At 32.7% G+C, this 18,289-nt stretch overlaps 1 protein-coding gene across 10 annotated transcripts in view; it reads right to left on the bottom strand.

The window, feature by feature from the left end:
• Positions 1-18,289, bottom strand: part of Bru3 (bruno 3) — a 651,773-nt gene that overhangs the window by 28,177 nt on the left and 605,307 nt on the right. For all 10 annotated transcript variants that reach the window (XM_026627538.2, XM_026627695.2, XM_026627772.2 and 7 more), the window contains one exon: positions 15,688-15,767. In XM_026627538.2, the coding sequence (XP_026483323.1) occupies positions 15,688-15,767 (80 nt within the window). The remainder of the gene's footprint in view (positions 1-15,687; positions 15,768-18,289) is intronic.

The raw sequence follows: 18,289 nt of genomic DNA, 5'->3' as shown, positions 1-18,289 counted from the left end.
TTCCTTGAAGAAACTGGATTAAGATTCATACAACTCGAACTACATTATGGAAATTTCAGATGTAATGTAATGTTAAAAGCTTTTTTTAAATCTTGAAGTTCTATTATCCCTTCGAATTGTGAGTATTTTGTAGAAGTTTATTTACTGATGGGAAAAGTTGCTGCGAACTTGGTTCGACAATATATTACGAGGACACAACACACCTTCGACGTTTTCGCTCAAAGTGTCTTTGGCATATACCCAATAGTTCCATCCGATGCCTTATTCACCTCGACCGAATCAGCTCACAACACAAACAAACAAGGGGCCATTAAACTTGCACAACACATTTTTTATCTCGTTCCATCATTACGTCCTTTTCACGCACTGTTTTTTGTCGCAGTAATGAACCGTTTGACAAACATTTCCTATTCCCATTTCCTGGAGACTATTTCTTTAGCAATAAAGCGGGCTATTAAACTACGGCCTACGTCGTAAACAATTAAGATGGGAATGACATTTGTCTATATTTTATTCTTTCGTTAGGGAATACTTCGGAGGAGCTGATCGTCGACGTAATTAAATTATAGTTCTATCATTTAACGACACATTTCATCTTAATCTATAACATTGTTATAAGACCGATGCTAGTTGAAATAGATATGCCGCTGTTGGCCAATATATCTTGTAGAATCAAGATAGCCGAGTAGATAATACATGTTGATTATAAGTGAAAATCGCGGGTTCAAATCTCAGTAAGCAACACGGATATAAATTTCATAATATATTCAATTAATCTAGGACAGGACTAGCGTGTTGGCATAAACTCCAACCCTTCTAAGAAAAGTTCTAGTATTCGTATATAACTATCGATAAAGAAAACAATCCACTGTAATACTCGAAACATTTACAAGTAGTTAATGTATTCTTAAACTGAGCAAAACAAAAGCAAGAATTCTAAATGAAACAAAATCAGAAACGGTCATAAAATAAAGTCACAGAAGAAGTCCTCGGGAATCCATTGTCTTGGGACTCGCATGAATTTAATCAGCTCGAACAAGGTGTAGGGTATAAAACATCGACGTCGCTTGGAACAAAGTGGATTGAGCCGGACTTACGGACGATTTTTCGTTGAAATGCGGTGACTATATTGTTTTAAATTCACTGTCTTATCACATTTAATAAATTTAACTTTGAATCCAATGTAGCTTTGCTTTGTTGTAACTCGTTAAAGCGTTAGATTGATGACTATTTTGTTATATTACACGAGTCCAGAGGCTATAGATACGAATCTGTTTATATGTTTGTTTGTGATTAAATAAAAATGTAGACTCGAATATCGACAGAAGAAATATTTCTTAACATTTATTGAAGATGTTAAAACAAGGAACGATCATTGCTCAATACGTAAATCGCATTCAAATATTTTCATTAATTTAAATAATCTTCATTTATTAAATACATCGCTTTATCGCTTTTTAAGTCTGTACGTGCATATAATTAAGCCTATGATACATTCATATTATGTTAAAAATAAACGCAAGTAACAGCATCAAGGACATCCTCCTGTTTAAAAAAAGTTGGAAACTTATTGCACTACACCGCTTCACAGCGGGTTGGTGGTTAATATTGTTTATTATATTAAAAGATAGTACAGAAATCTTTATGTTTCGTAATCAAGTCGTAAAAGAAGCTTTACGGACGCATACGCGGCTTATATCGACTAAGCCATACGACATACATTACAAGATCGTGTTACAGAATTGTTAGTCTTAGAAAGACCTACATACATCACTATTAATCTAAACTAACACACAACATTGTTTACAAAGAATATTTTATTTTAAGTAATCACTTTTGAAATTTACTTGGTGGTAGGGCTTTGTGCAAGCCCGTCTGGGTAGGTACCCACTCATCAGACATTCTACCGCCAAATAACAGTACTCTGTATTGTTGTGATCCGGTTAGAAGGGTGAGTGAGCCAGTGTAATCACAGGCACAAGACACATAACACCTTAGATCCCAAGGTTGGTGGCGCATAGGTGATGTAAGGAATGGTTAATATTTCTTACATGACCATTGTCTATGCGCGTTGGTGACCAGTTACAATCAGGTGGTCCATTTTCTCGTCCACCGACCAGTGACATAAAAAAATAAATAATAACGCATTATTAATAAAATAATGTATCTATTAAGTCCGCTAAATACTTTATTTAACAATGAATTACGCTATAGAAGGGACATATGGAACAAAAACCCATTTAAATTTACGATATCAAAATTACATTCGAATACAACAGTCACGCGGCATAATTGATATTTTTCAGGTTAATGGGAAATGGGAAATGGGATATACCGTAAAGAATATAAAACATTTATAATAAAAAAATCGTTATAAATGTAAATTTATGCGAGAAGCGAGATTCAAGGCGCATTTAAAATTGGCCACTAAGCGTCGCCGATCCTACACAGCGTATAGATTGGTCCACTAACGAGTGAATAATTACACAACGATCTCCATTACGAATGCAAAAATCGGATCCCCTGATGCATATATAAGGGTGCCTTTAACGTGGTACAAGTGGAGCGAGATTGCGGCTCGATTGTTTTGACGGGTCGAAAGGATAATGGATAATACATGATATTTATAGTCTGGTATTTTTAGGTTCTTCAGCTGCAATTCGTCATTTGGAATATTTGTTGTTTCTCAAACGTCCAATGCAACGTTAGCTCGAATTATGATAGCAATTTAAATGTTATTTGCAATCGTTATTGCAATCTGCAACACATGAACTATTTATTATTTTGATTATTCGTTACTTAATATTGAAACTACAAATATGTATATATCTTTAATATGATATGATGTACAACGTATCGTATAAATTTTATATATTTATTGGTCGCAATTATTTTGGTAAACAACGTCAAAAGGTTTTATTCGTCTAAATATATATTTTTTATAAATGTAAAACTTTTTATTTATGATTGTACTTTTATAATTATTTTGTATTGGTTCTGTATAGTTCGAAGGCAATGTTATATTGTGTTTAGGAAGCCGTTAAATTTTTATTTGAAGTTAAACTTCAAATGAAAATTTATATATATTTATATGGACAATTTTTTATGTTGTTTTTTACGTAAATGTTTTTTACGTAAATGTTTTTTACGTAATATATATTTTTTTTAAATGTAAAATATATTATTATAAATTATAAGCATATCTAATTGGTGAACGTAGTTTCCACAATAGAATGTTATATTGTTCCTTTAAGTCAAACAATTATTCGCATTAGTCTATTTGAATGCTATAAACATAATAATTAAGAAAATCCCCCGTGATTTTAGTTAAAATAAACCGAATAAACACGAACACAACAATAAGTTAATACGACTTACGTTACATACAAAATGCATACAACTATTTAGACGGATATTTATCAACGGGATACAGTGAACTGTAAACATTGTTATTCGTTTAAACTTATGTACTTTAAGGAATAAATGAAAATATTGTAATTGTGTTTGTTTCTGTGTATAATGAACATGGACACGAATACATTATAACTCCATAAAAACAACATTTAAAGTAACATTAATATGAATAAAATATCCCTTAGAACACTTTAAGTTATGTTATAACTATTATATTGTATTGTCTGATGTTTTTAATGATTGTCAAATTATTTATTTGGACAGTTATAATTTTCATTAAGTTAAATACTTCTTCCTTTCGTGTTATTATAAATGATTATCACTCTTTACGCGGCTGACGATGACAGCTAAAATATTGAATTGATATATATTGAACCCTAAAATAGGAACATAGCAATTATAAATTATGATGTATTATAGCTGATGATGGGGTAGTGGCTAGAAAACATAAATCTTAATTGAAGATTGCGGGTATCCGGAAAATTACTACTGACTTTATATGCCGCCTGGGTAGGTACCACCCACTCTTTGTATTGGTGTGTTCTGGTCTGAAGGATGAGTGAGCCAGTGTGATGTTGGATCCGAAATACATGTTGGTGGCGTGTTGGCGATGTAAAGAATGGTTAATATTTCTTACAGCGCTAATGTCTTTGGGCGGTGGTGACCACTTACCATCAGATGGTACATTTGCGCGTCCGCCTTTTTATATCATAGAAAAAATCAATTGGGCCAAGCCACGAAACCACCAATGCTGACAACCTACAATCCTGTAGCAAACTAAAATGTCAAACGGACACAATAAACACAACGTATAATGAAAAAGGTTTTATGTAAATTTAAATAAAGTACGTTATTTAAGTGTATCTAGTTACTTGTAAATTTTTTATACAAATGATGCATTTACGTGTTTTCTCGCCTAATAATTACCTGCACGATGCAGGGGGAGCAAGTTCGCTGATTTAATGCCGAGGTACTGAGATAATTTTATGCACGGAGCAGACCCGGCATTCAACGAAACCGGAGGCTAATTACCCTTTGTTATTTTATGTTAATAAATTTCATCCCGATTACTGGAGAGCGTTTAGTCGGCTTCGCATTATAGTATTTTATTTTTTATTTGGAATCGAGTTGTTGTGGCTAATTTTATATTTTACGTTATTATTAATTAGAATTTTTTTCAATGTTTTATAATATGAGAGCTTATATGCTAATATAAATTGAACAATTAATAAAATAATTGTATCTCAAATTATAAAATGTGCCAAAATGTTCATAGGCTAAAAGTTTTCGTTTGTTTTCGTATATATATGTACATATATAAATAAATGCAGTGAGGTTCTCCTGGGTTTTAAAAACAAATTTAACATTATAATTTTTTTTTTAATTTTGTTAAGTAACACGATTTTTCTCAGGAATTTTAACAGCAATGTTCAAAAATATAAAATAAGAATTATTGAAAATTATTACTGACTGATGATGAACTGAATATACGCTTTCCAAAGTCATTAAGATGGAACCATCTTGGAGCTCTGCTGAATGTAATACAAAAATAATCATCTAAGTTCATACATATTTAAAATAATCCGAACATACATTAGTTGTTAGTGGCTTTACATTACATTTAACACTGTAACATACGATACAAAAGTGCTTTTATTTTAGCCCAATTGAACATAGAATATTTTGATTTTGTCATAAACTCATTTGTATTCAAAACATTTTATAAGGATTAAATATTATCTGTTTTAGATATCCATAAAAAGCAGGACTGTAAAGTAAAGAAGAAAATTTTCTCCGTTTTTCTTTATCTATTGTGGAACGTCGGCATCAGTCGATTCGCTCGGGACGGGATGGCCACATAGATATGTAAATGTTTTCAATAAGGGGAGTGAGGTACAGAGTTGTGACATACGGATATACGGCGTGAATATTCGTTATATTGTATAAATTGTAGGCAACGTTCGCATTTTGCCCGAAGCTACGAAATTTACGTTGATGAAACGCTTCTATATAGAAATAGTTTATGAAGATATCTTAGAACGATTCTATGTTATGTAAATACTATGTTATACCCCAATATATGAATAAGCAGTTTTTGTTTATTTTTTAAGCAAGCTATATAATATAAGTAGAGTAATAACTGAATTTCTTGCCGGTACTTTTCCGTAAATTTCTTTTCAGTTCACATTCCGAACCGGTGGTAGTTTTACTTTTTTATGCCACATGCACCTTTGTCAGTCTGACACAGACAAATGGACTACGTGATGGCAAGTTATCACCATTGCCAATAAATTTGTTAATACAATATTAATCAAATATGTCCCTTGTGCCAGTAGTTACATTGACTCACTTACTCTTCAAACTAGAACACAACAATATTAAGTATTTCTGCTTGGCAGTAGAATATAAGATCCTTATAAAGTAAAAAAAAAAAAGTTAAATTAGCAACTGTTTATTTTTAAATAATTTAATACAAATAAAAATAATGAAGTTTATAACTTAAAATAAATTTGTTTGGGTGACTAAAAAAAATAATGTTATTTCCTTTCATTTTAAATTGGACTAAATTTGAAGGTAGAATAAAGTTTCCGCCAGATCGTGTCTAACATATGTTTTTAATAACGATCGTGCCGCGTGCTGCGACCGGGTGTTACTGTTAGCTACGAATAGCACACATAGCGATAAACAGAAATGTTCAAACTAAATTATAGCTTGTTTTATCTTTTAATTTACAGTTTTTTATTATAATAATATCAAATTTTAACAAAAAATAATGTATTTATTTTTTTGAGAAAATCATAATTGTCCAAATCCAAAGACAAACATAAAAAAAATACAGTCGTTACTGAAATAGATATAGATGTTCGATTTTTACTTTGTTAATAAATAGTTTATCTCATATAAACTTTTACCTATATTTTTTGTAATATTTGCAATAGATACCACATCATTATACAATGAGAACACGTCATAATTTAATTGTCATTGGCTTAAATAGTAGAATAGTCATGTCTTCCTCTGTTATTAGAACTGCTATTTACTACTATAGAAGTATTCGTAACATAAAACCTTTATATATAATCCATATAAAGATCTAATCATTTTCTTTTGTATTCTATTATGTATATAAGAATGTGTTTTTAACAAAACCTCTGACAATATGTTAATAATTCACATTTAATACTTTAGTTAAAAGTTCGAACAATATCAATATCTAGTTGGAATTGCTTTGAGAGCAAACAGGACGGTAGATTCCATGTTGATCTTACAAGTTTTGAATGGGTCCAATTTGGGTCAATTTCTTCACGGAAGGCTCCCAGACGCATTCTACGGATTTTGTCGGAATGGACTTTTGTTGACATACCTATCCTACCTTCGATTTTATATACGCAGAATGAGATTAGGTTTGGAGCGCTGCATTTCTCATTATGTTTCTATATATTTAGAAACTTTTTATATATATCCTCCGTGGTCGAGCATGTGTACACCGCTTTTCATGGCTACGCCACTCCGAGGTCCCGGGTTCGATTCCCGGCCGAGTCGATGTAGAAAAAGTTCATTAGTTTTCTATGTTGTCTCGGGTCTGGGTGTTTGTGGTACCGTCGTTACTTCTGATTTTCCATAACACAAGTGCTTTAGCTACTTACATTGGGATCAGAGTAATGTATGTGATGTTGTCCAATATTTATTTATAATTATTATTTATATTAATTATTTGTGTATGTAACTTACATATTTCGTGCTCAGCGTCTTCTTTCGCTTTTTTATTTTTTTCTTTTTTTATGCCTTATGTGTAGCCAATAGGCGATGGTTAGTGGTCACCACTGTCCATAGACACTGGTAAAGAATGAAAAAATATTATCTTTTCATTTCTCCCATCTAATAAAATGATTTTAAACATTTTTATTAATTATCAAAATAACACATTAAACAAGATTTACGTACAGTGTATATTGTAACTAAAAACTCATAATTTTATCCTTGTAAAGTCGAGCGGGTCGCTAGTAAAATGTAACTTAAATATGAAACCTTTTTACCCACGACACAAAACATTTTCACATCAACGCAAAGTCATCCACTTAGTAGGAACGTGTAAACAGATGAGCTCATAAACTACGCATACAAACCTCGTACACTTTATAACGTGATTACAGCACGTACTCTGATTCCTAAACAAATATACAGACTTATCTGCGTCTTCATTTTAAAATGGCGCACAATGTTGTACCTGATGTTTACTCGCACTGTGGTAAATCGTGTGCGTATTATTTTTAGATGACAAAATTAGCATTTTTTTTAATGACAGTTGTTAATTTATAATAAAAAATAAAGCGCGGATAACTATTTGCAAAATATATATTAAATGGGGTTTAAATATTTTGAAAGTAGAACCAAGTTGCTGTTTCGTTTATACTTTTGAAAATACTTTTAAAAGTTTAAATTAGTTGTGCGCAGTTGTATCTAAAAAAGTTCTTATAACATCCGAAAGTACTCGAAAAATTATTGCAAAAGGCTCTCGACTAATTAGCGTCTGTACACATTTCTGCGAGTCATATTTTTCTCTGTTTATTTATGCCTGCGATGTTGATACACAGTGCGCGTCGTATTTGAATGACGCCCGACCGGGACCGCTTTAATAAGGGTCGTTTCGCACTGTTTGTACTGATGCTGGAAATCTCTTAATTTTGCGCCCGCCTCGCCCATAAGCTCAGTAAATAGTACTCCGCTCCTTTAACGCTTCAAACAGAGCAAGATGAAAATTGTGAAAGACTTTGCGGATACGTTTGACAAGCTTTTAACAATCTATTCGACATCTTTCATTGTAATATTCCTTGTTTTAACAAAAAAAAAAACAACATGAGATTATGTTTTGGGCTTTGGAGTATTTTTGTTTATTCGCCAAAAATCCATAGATTTCAATGCACTTTGCATGAGTTATTTGAAAATAAGATTATATTTGTTAAAAAATGCATTTCATAATGAAATCAAGGAATATTTTAAATAATTTTTAATTAAATTTAATGTTGTAAGTAACACTTACAGCTTAATATAACCAGAGTAAGATCGGGTTTATAATTGGTTGTCGGAGCTCATACGTTTATCATTTGATATGAGGTTATATCGTCTCCTTGATGACTTGGGACAGGCTTCGTACGTGCATAGTGCTCCAGGTAACTATTTAATCTAGACTCGTTATGGTTATGAAATACTGCGGCTTGGAGGGTTGATACGAGGACCGTATAACAGTATAATCAAGAATTTATTTATTAAACATGGCCTGAGCAATATATATTTATTTTTTAACCAACTTCAAAAAAGGAGAAGGTACTTAATTCATCTGTATATATTTTTACTGTATAACTTTTGTTTAATATATATTATATATATTTAATATATATATTAATAGCTGATATCGATGTTTTTTTTTCGTTGAGTCCAGTACAGTTCCAAGGAGGTTTCGTCTTAATTTTATTGGTATAGGATAATAATTATTAGGTTCTTACTTTGAAATTAGTTTTTATTTTAAAATTCAGTAGGAGCTTAATAATAAGCAAATTTATTTATAATTAACTTATTGTGTTTACGAGAAATCGCTTTCGAGCAAAAATTCGCGATCTATTTCCTCGAGTGTATAATATTATTTGAAACTTTAAGTGGCATTTAAAGATCTGAATTATCTCTCGTTTCAGATCTTTCTCATTCATGGATAATTGCTGGTACTCGAATAGAATAAAGTTTATAAAGTCGATTCTGTAGAATTTACCTGATAAGTGAAAAAAAAGATATCGACTTTAAATCCCTTTCAATCTTGAGATCCATCTCGGAACCTTTCATGGCTGTCAATTTATGTAAAAAAAACGAAAGTTTCGTAAGGATTACTTTGGCTTTCGAGGTTTAAGAAAATGGAATCCAATTATTCCGGACGTTTCGGATATTTTAACATTGTCTTAGTTAACTAAATTTATTCGGGCCTACAGCTGAAGAATGAAAATTTTGGCCATTATATCATCCAAATGAAAAACTGCCATGAATTTTTTAATTATTTTCTTCAACGAGTTTCATTATAAAAGTAACTTTTCATTACAATTAAGCTGGAACTAAACAAGTTTAAGTTTAGGTATTTTAATCAATTGTACTATTAGTCTGCTTTCGAAGATATCCCGTAGTGGAGCCTATAAGCAAATTAATTGATTGCGGTCGATCACAATTTACGGCTTTGTCTGGGTTGAGGGGTTGAATGAGTTTGTCAATCTAGTAATAAATGGTAAAGGTCAGAGAGGTCTCTGGAGATCAGCCAACTTGAAGCTACATCGTGAAGACAGCTCGGCGCCGTAAGTGCACCTGTCATAGCTAGCTAACTTAATGCTGTATATGTCATACTAGGCATATATATAAATACGTCGAATAACACTTACTACTAATGATAAACTACTGTTTGTGTAGTGAATGAGTAAAAAAGTAAAGGAGGACCGTATGCATATTATTCAAAGTAATGTAAAAGTGAAACGAAATAATATTTAAGCAGGCATACATAACGGCATCGTGTAATTGTCATAAAAAGATCGCTTCTATTAAAATCAACCAACTATGCAGAAGACACGAAACTAATCTAGCTACCTCATAAAAAGACCCTCGCGAAGGCATGTTATTAAACGAAATAAGTTTATAGTTTCCATAAAATATCCCCAACAAGGCCCTCTCTGATATACGTCCCAGTAGATTGTTAAAACGGTCCTCCCAGCCTGGGCCTCCGGCACTAGAAAATTTCTCTTAATAAGGCAAAAGGCCTTCGAGAGTCCAATTATTAAAAACAGTGGATTGGGATGGCATTATATGTTTTCAAGTTGAAACTAAAGTGCTGTAAAGATTCTCTAGAAGTTTGTGGTGACCAATTAGTTTAGATCATATTTAGAATAAAATTCTCATGACTTATTTATTTATAACTTTATTTTACGTACCAGAAAAAACAGATATAAAACATATCGAAGAGATTTATGAAAGATTAAATCAATATATACAGCAAAGCATATGATACTTTTAAATATATGTTATATTTAAATATAATTTATCCTTTCACAAACTTAATACATCGTGTACATTGAAATGTACGAACAAAGCGAGTAGTCATTAAACTTAGGTATATACACGTAACTATAATCCCAAATATTATCAGCACCAAGTCGAAGGCAGAAATGGGAATAGAATTCGGCAGGCTAGCCGATAATTCCTTTAACGGCGGCGGCACAAAAGCGCGCCTTTGGATTTGCTGTACTTCGCTTAATGACGTTTTTGTCTCCTCGTATCCAAGAGCCAGTGCTTGTATTTTGTTAAAATATTGATTCGGAAATTTGAGACGTGAATTTCAAATGAATCCTAGTCAAATTAATGTATCTTTGAGCAAGCGATACAGTTGACTCTCTAAGAACGTTCCAGGATAATTTTAATTGTAATTGTAGTTTTATTATTAAAATTGTCACCACCAATGGGGATTGGCATGCGTATCATCATATAATGCCATGCATAATAATAAATATTGGACAACATCACATACATCACTCCGATCCCAATGTAAGTAGCTAAAGCACTTGTGTTATGGAAAATCAGAAGTAACGACGTTACCACAAACACCCAGACCCAAGACAACATAGAAAATTAATGAACTTTTTCTATATCGACTCGGCCGGGAATCGAACCCGAGACCTCGGAGTGGCGTACCCAGAAAAACCGGTGTACACACTCCTCGACCACGGAGGTCGATTCGGATAGCCATTGACATTGGGAAGTAAGATGTGTCTATGTATGTATGTATGCCTGAAATTAAATTCACTCGCTCAATCACCGGAACACAACAATACTAAGTACTTCTATATGGCGGTACAATATACGACGAGTGATTGCTACCTATGCAGACGGGTATGCACAAAGTCCTTCCAAATAAATAAGGTGTTCATATTACCATTATTTTTTTTATGAAATATTTCGTCACTCACATTGTATTAATAGAGGAATGTTGGATATTTGCCAGGAAGATTACGATTGCCGAAATCATAAAGCCTCGTCGAACTCACGTCACAGATGATTGGAAACGTAATCTAGTAATTGATATAAAAACTTTTTGTTGGAATACTCCTCAGATTAATAGAGTTTCCTTAGTATAGAGAAAACAAAATATGACATAAATCACGATACGCTACCGAGATCAACTTCGTTAATGGGTTATAATTTCTGAATAATCGATCTTACTCCATACAGTGGAACCATTATGTTGATTACTCTTTAACTTTGTTTTCCTCCATTCTAGTTTTTTTCTTAAGCCGTTAAAATAAATGCTAATTTGGTTTTAAGGAAAATATCAATTTCATTCATTCATTGTTTAATGGAGTTTAAACAAATACATTAAATAATATTTAATTCTCTTCGATTTTAATGTACCGTATGCTTACACACACACAACATATTATGAGACGAGTTGTGAAGAATTATTATAATATATTTATCATAATAGTATTAGTTCTAATATACATTATTCAAGTAAGCTTCTACAAGCACTTGAATCGCAATTTTGCAAGATGAATTAAACGTAAGACACCTGTTCAGAAGTTAAATTTTACCAAGAAGTGCCGGCGAGAAACTTTGTAGTCGCTTACCGATTACAAATTAATTTATGATTTTATTTTTTAAACTTATTTTAAATTAAATAATGTTTCGTAACGATTAAAGCTTTTAGAAATATTAAATTTTACACGACAAAGATACACAAAATGTTTATAGAAAGAATTTTTAGCAAATCCCAGAAAACATTGTCCGACTGTGTATATAGTTTGATATGTATGAGATTGCGATCGCTTGAACGTTATCGAAATTGATGTGCAGCAACGATTTCTAATGGCGACAAACAGAGTTTATAATTCTTAATGGAAAATCAAATATGTGCTAAATTTTCAAAATAATATTTGTCAAGTTTATTAATGTCATAAAACTAACATTCATTTTTGTATATGAGATACTATCATATCATATATTTTTGTATCAGATGTTGTCTTGTGTCCGAAATTTACACATAAATCACACTAAGTTTCAACAGTCCGAATGTATTTTTACCGATAACACGGTCTCAACGAAGCTCGAGGGAAACAACCGCTAATTAAAACTTAAGCGGCTGGCCCGGACAGTCAATTTCAGGACTTTTTGCTGTACCTCCCCGAACTGGACTTCGCATACAACAAAGACTACATATTAAAAAGAGTAATATAAGTTGCTTAAAAAAGAGGCTCTTTAGCTGCCTAAAGCTAAGTGCATTCGGTAAAAGATATTTTATATCAATTTTTCTATTCCGTCTGTCAAAAAATTAGAAATTTTTCCTTTGTAAGAGTGACAGCTGCTGGTAAGCCTCGGGCCTAGCTCCAACGTCTTTGGGAATACCTTTGCTAGTGGGTTATTTTACCATAGTATATCTATAGAGGCTTATGTACTTTGTTAATGGATGCGCTTAAATGAACGTACTCTTAATCGCTTCTCACGAATGTATTCCAAAATCGATTTTGGGAGATATGTTAATAAATAGTTCGATTCGTGTTTATCGGCTCGGGGAAGATTCCAAGCGTCTCGTGACAGGTATGGCGTAGAGAAGAAGAGTTGCATATTCACAAACAGATTGTCATCACTGTCCAGCTTTTCAGAGAAAAAGAAAATGTTTTTTTTTGGATACGTGCCTAATTTGCAGTTACGTGTGCGTCTACCCTTGTTAATTAAAAGGTTTGCTTTTCAAAATAAATTACCAAAAAAGTTATATATTTCAAAAATAGAATGCGAATACACGTTATATTATTTTAATAAAGTTTTAAGGATGAATACGTGAGGATTAAAAACAGTTCACATTTAATCAACCAGACAACTTTAATAAGGCTTAATGATGCCATATTTATTATTTTGTATAATTAACGTATGCTCTACACGCTGGACTTCGTAAACACACTTACAACGGAATACAAGTTGAGTGTTTGCGTGGACATGTTGTTAACAGAAATTGCCACGTGAGTTCATTATTGTCGGTCAAATAAAGGAACGAATGCCATTATAAACCATCATTAATTTTAAGCTATCAAAAATTAAAATATAAAAAAAATGTTTAAACAATTTTAATTTCATCGGTTGGTTCAATCAAAGATGCTTCGTTTATAATTTAGTTGTAAAATTTGACATATATTACTCTAGTATTATAAAATTTCTTGTAGAAAGATGGCGAATATAGTAAAAAATAAAATCAACAAATTCTCAACTCCACCCTTTATCATATTAATTATTTAGATATATTTTTTTTTGACAAAAGATTTAATTTAGATAAAAGTTAAAGATGATATCCTCCGATAACAAATAGTCATTGCGGCCATTCTCGACGTAGGCTAACCTGTTATTTTAACTTAGGAGATAATACAGTGCAAAATTGTAAAGTCTTCATTTCATTTAATAATCCAAAGGAACGGCAATCTGACACGATCGGGGAGTTCATGCGTAGGATCTAGCCTTACGTATTTTCACTCCCGCGCCTCGGTGGGTATAGGAGTGTAAACATTGCCAAATTAAAAAATCCGGGCAATTTCTGTCCTCAAGAATTTCTCAACATAAATATCCAATAATTTGTTATGCCCTCGATCTCAACCAAAGATCTCGGAATTTGCTTGATGAGTTATTAAAGTCACTGTATTTATTTGTATTAAAGAATATAAAAAATACCTATCTTGGGACATTCCTTTCGCTATGTAATATGTATTAAATAACAAGTTGTATTGCATCGAAGATAAGTCAGCGGACTTTTTTTTTTTTTAAATTAGAGGTGGCAAACTAGCAGGGGGCTCACCTGATGGAAAGTGACTACCACCGCCCATGGACATCTGCAACACCGGGGGGCTTGCAGGTGCGTTGCCGGCCTTTCAGGAAAGAGTACGCTCTTTTCTTGAAGGTTCCTAAGTCGTATCGGTTCGGAAAAACCGCCGGCGAAAGCTGGTTCCACAGAGTGGTTGTGCGAGGCAGAAAATGTCTTAAAAATCGCGCTGTTGTGGATTTTCGGACATCTAGGTGGTGTGGGTGATATTTTGAATTTTGGCGAGATGTCCGAAGGTGAAATTCAGCAGCCGGGATTAATCCGAACAATTCATCATAACATTCCCCGTGATAAATTCTGTAAAAGATGCAGAGCGATCCAACATCTCTACGCAAAGCCAAAGGATCAAGCAGATCGGAACGGGCTTGATCGTCAATAATTCTACATACTTTTACAGCCCACTGCGTGTTTACCAATCATTATTCCTTTGCTGGTGATTGAAGAACTTGCGTGATCTATTTACATGAAAAATCCCTCAATCGGCACTTATGACACCCACGATTTGAGATCTGAGAGTTCTATTCGTAATACACGTTTACAAAAAACCTAAGAAATGGTTGATGTTTTAATAAATCAAAAACTACTCAATATTATAAATGTTTTTGAAGATTCTCAGCTTCGAAAACAGACTTCACAAACAGTTGATTCGTTACTCGAGGCGTTTGCTATTGTTAAACTAAAACTCAACCATTAAACATGACACATAGGATATGAAACAAGACGGAAACTTGGAATACTCTGAACGCCGTATAAATTCATTTGGCACGATAATTTGTTTTGCCGTTGTTAATATTAAAACAATAACTTTTGTCAGTATGCAATTTTGCTAACACTGTCAACAGTAGTTTGTTATACGGCACATTTGTTTTCTTGCTAATTTTCTTCAACACCGAGCACAAAATGAATAAATTATAAATAAAAATTAAACGAAATCAAACTTTATTCCGGTATACTCTAACAAGTACTGTTAAAGATTAAACTAAATGTAAAGGCACCACCGTGGACCGGAAATGTATATAATGTATATGGAGACGAAACGAATAGCAGCTCAGCAGTTTCAGTTCACTTTTTATCGACAATGAAAATCAACGAATGATAACTTTTTTTGTCATCTATATACCTTCGTTCTTTTTTTTACGTTTTATTTATGCGTTTAACACATCTAATAAATTTTTTACAAAAATTATAAAGTGGCCAATCATTGGCAAAAATGTTAAACCTCATTTGCTTGTATCTTTACGGGCGAACTTATCCTTTTAACTGAAAACGCAGCAATACTTGGCAGTTTATTCTAACGCCTATTTAGTAGAGAGATAAGTGAATCTAGAAGAAGTAAGAGATTGTATAAATCCCAATAACCGAATGTAATTTTATTTAATATTCCTACTTACAGGCATAGTTTGACTGCCGTGCAGACTTGTGATGGCTGCTTGCGCTTCCTGGTGTGAACTGAACTTTACGAACGCACAACCTGCAAATAAGAGGTAAATTCGTTAGAAATATAAAAATAAACATATTTTTATTGGGTTTTTTAATAAAAGGTTTTATTAAAAAACGATGTTGGAGTTACAAAACTATCTTAAATCGGCGCTAAGCGCTTGAGGGAACTTTTTTTTTAAAAAAATTATGACCTCCTATTTTGAATACGCTGACATATTACTGATGACGAACACAGGCGAGTCTATAATTTTAAATACACGTACACATTTGAACATGAAATTTGATTCCGATATATACTATTTTTATCTGTTCTGATTAAAATTTTTGACATAATTGCATTGAACGAAAAACACGTAGCGTGAAATCATCCGGGTCTGTGGTGTAACGTTTCAATTAAACAGTGAATGGGACAAAATTGAACGGACTGTTTGTTTAGATTTTTCCCTGCGCCTTTACTCTGATTGGAACATCATCGGTTGAAGGAACGAGTCTCAACAAAAGATCCTCAGATCTAAGAAGATCCTCAATATATTCAACTATTAATTTTTGGGACGAAGTTCCGTATAGTACAGACACTCGAGTGAGAGCTAGGCTGAAATAAGTGTAAGATTTTGGCTGCTGCTATTATTATTATTTTTTTACATACCAATACATTTATTAAGGTAATCATTTAACCAGTCATATTCGTTATCATCGTAAACCCGATGTAAGTGACTTGACCTTTGTGTTTTAGTAGCTAATACGTTAGGCTATTGTAGTAATTATTATATTCCGAATACAATCAGTTCACAATTACTAGTAATATTCAAATCACATAACATATATATCTCCGTGGTCGAGCAGTGTGTACACCGGTTTTCATGGGTACGCCACCCCGAGGTTCTGGGTTCGATTCCCGGCCGAGTCGATGTAGAAAAAGTTCATTAGTTTTCTATGTTGTCTTGGGTCTGGGTGTATGTGGTACCGTCGTTACTTCTGATTTTCCATAACACAAGTACTTTAGCAACTTATATTGGGATCAGAGTAATGTATGTGATGTTGTCCAATATTTATTTATTATTTATTTAATATTTATTTATATATTATACAAGATCCCGCCAAGTTTCAGTTTATAGTGCACATTATACTATCAGCTTAGGGTGTCCAGAAGAACTCTTCTAAGGTGATAGATAAGCTTTACTTTGTCACAGATTTTATATTTCAAATATATAATTGGTACATTTTTTTACATTACATTAATAGCCTGTAAATTTCCTACTGCTGGGCTAAGCCCTCTTCTCCCTTTGAGGAGAAGATTTGGAGCATATTCCACCACGCTGCTCCAATGCGGGTTGTTGGATACACATGTGGCAGAATTTCGTTGAAATTAGACACATGCAGGTTTCCTCACGATGTTTTCCTTCACCAGCGAGCACGAAACGAATTATAAACACAAATTAAGCACATGAAAATTCAGTGGTGCGTGCCTGGGTTTGATCAATCATCGGTTAAGATGCACGCGTTCTAACCACTGGGCCATCTCCAATCGACTATAATCGACTGATTTTAATTATAATTATTAGTGGTTATTTTTTATCTTAATTCAATTTTAATTTAGGTAAGATTTCTGTTTCCTTATTTTAGGCAAGTTGTAAGTAAACAAGGAGGCAATCAAACGCATCTGATATTCATGATATTATTGTTTAACTAACCGCATAACATGAGCTTGGCTGTGAATTTATTTTACAAATTAATATCTTTACATGAATAATTTTATCAAATTTCTGAAACAGTATGAAGGTTTTGCTTTATATGTTTTATTTTAGAGATATTTATTTCCGGGTGGTATTGTCAATATCAGTATTAACAGAAACGAAATGGTAGTCTAAAATAAAAATAAAAATAGTTAATGTTGAACGAGTTTCTGTTCTTAGAATGTAATTTCCGCACCGTTGGTCTCTAAGATAAACTTCATTTTGTATAATTAAAAACAACAAAGCGATAATACACTAAAGACCAGAAAAAAAAAATTATTGAAAAAACACCTAATCATAAAAAAGTAAAGAAACTATTACCTTCTAAAAATAAATTAGATCTACACACGTATATCACAATTATGACAAGAAAGTGGTATATTATAAAACCAATAGAAAATATTACACACTCACAAATACTCGCACGTTAATGTCATTCAAAAGTGGAATACCCTCTAAGAGGTCCTTGCCCAGTGATGGGACATTATTAATTTGTAATATATACCAACTATTGTCCTTTAAATAATCCAAAGCTTCTTGACAAGGAAAATAATCCGTTACGAAACTGTCTCTTCAGACTGTCGCCTTGTCTTGTTTCAAAATGTCACATCATATTAATGTAATTTGCATACATCTGAATAAGCATTAAGCTGTGACAAAGGCTCTCTTATGGGTAAGTAAGAAGGGCATGGAGTAATATCATTTGTTCTGAACAATGAGTGAGATCTTCGGAAATGGTGTAACATAATAGCCACGTGGTTAAGGCAAGGTTATAGAATGATCTCGATTGATAATAATAGTGTATTGTTATTGTATAATA

The sequence above is a fragment of the Vanessa tameamea genome, chromosome 10 (assembly GCF_037043105.1).
Source record: "Vanessa tameamea isolate UH-Manoa-2023 chromosome 10, ilVanTame1 primary haplotype, whole genome shotgun sequence".
Classification (NCBI taxonomy): Eukaryota; Metazoa; Arthropoda; class Insecta; order Lepidoptera; family Nymphalidae; genus Vanessa; species Vanessa tameamea.
The sequence above is the reverse complement of the archived record's forward strand: the minus strand, read 5'-3'. Positions and strand labels throughout refer to the sequence as shown.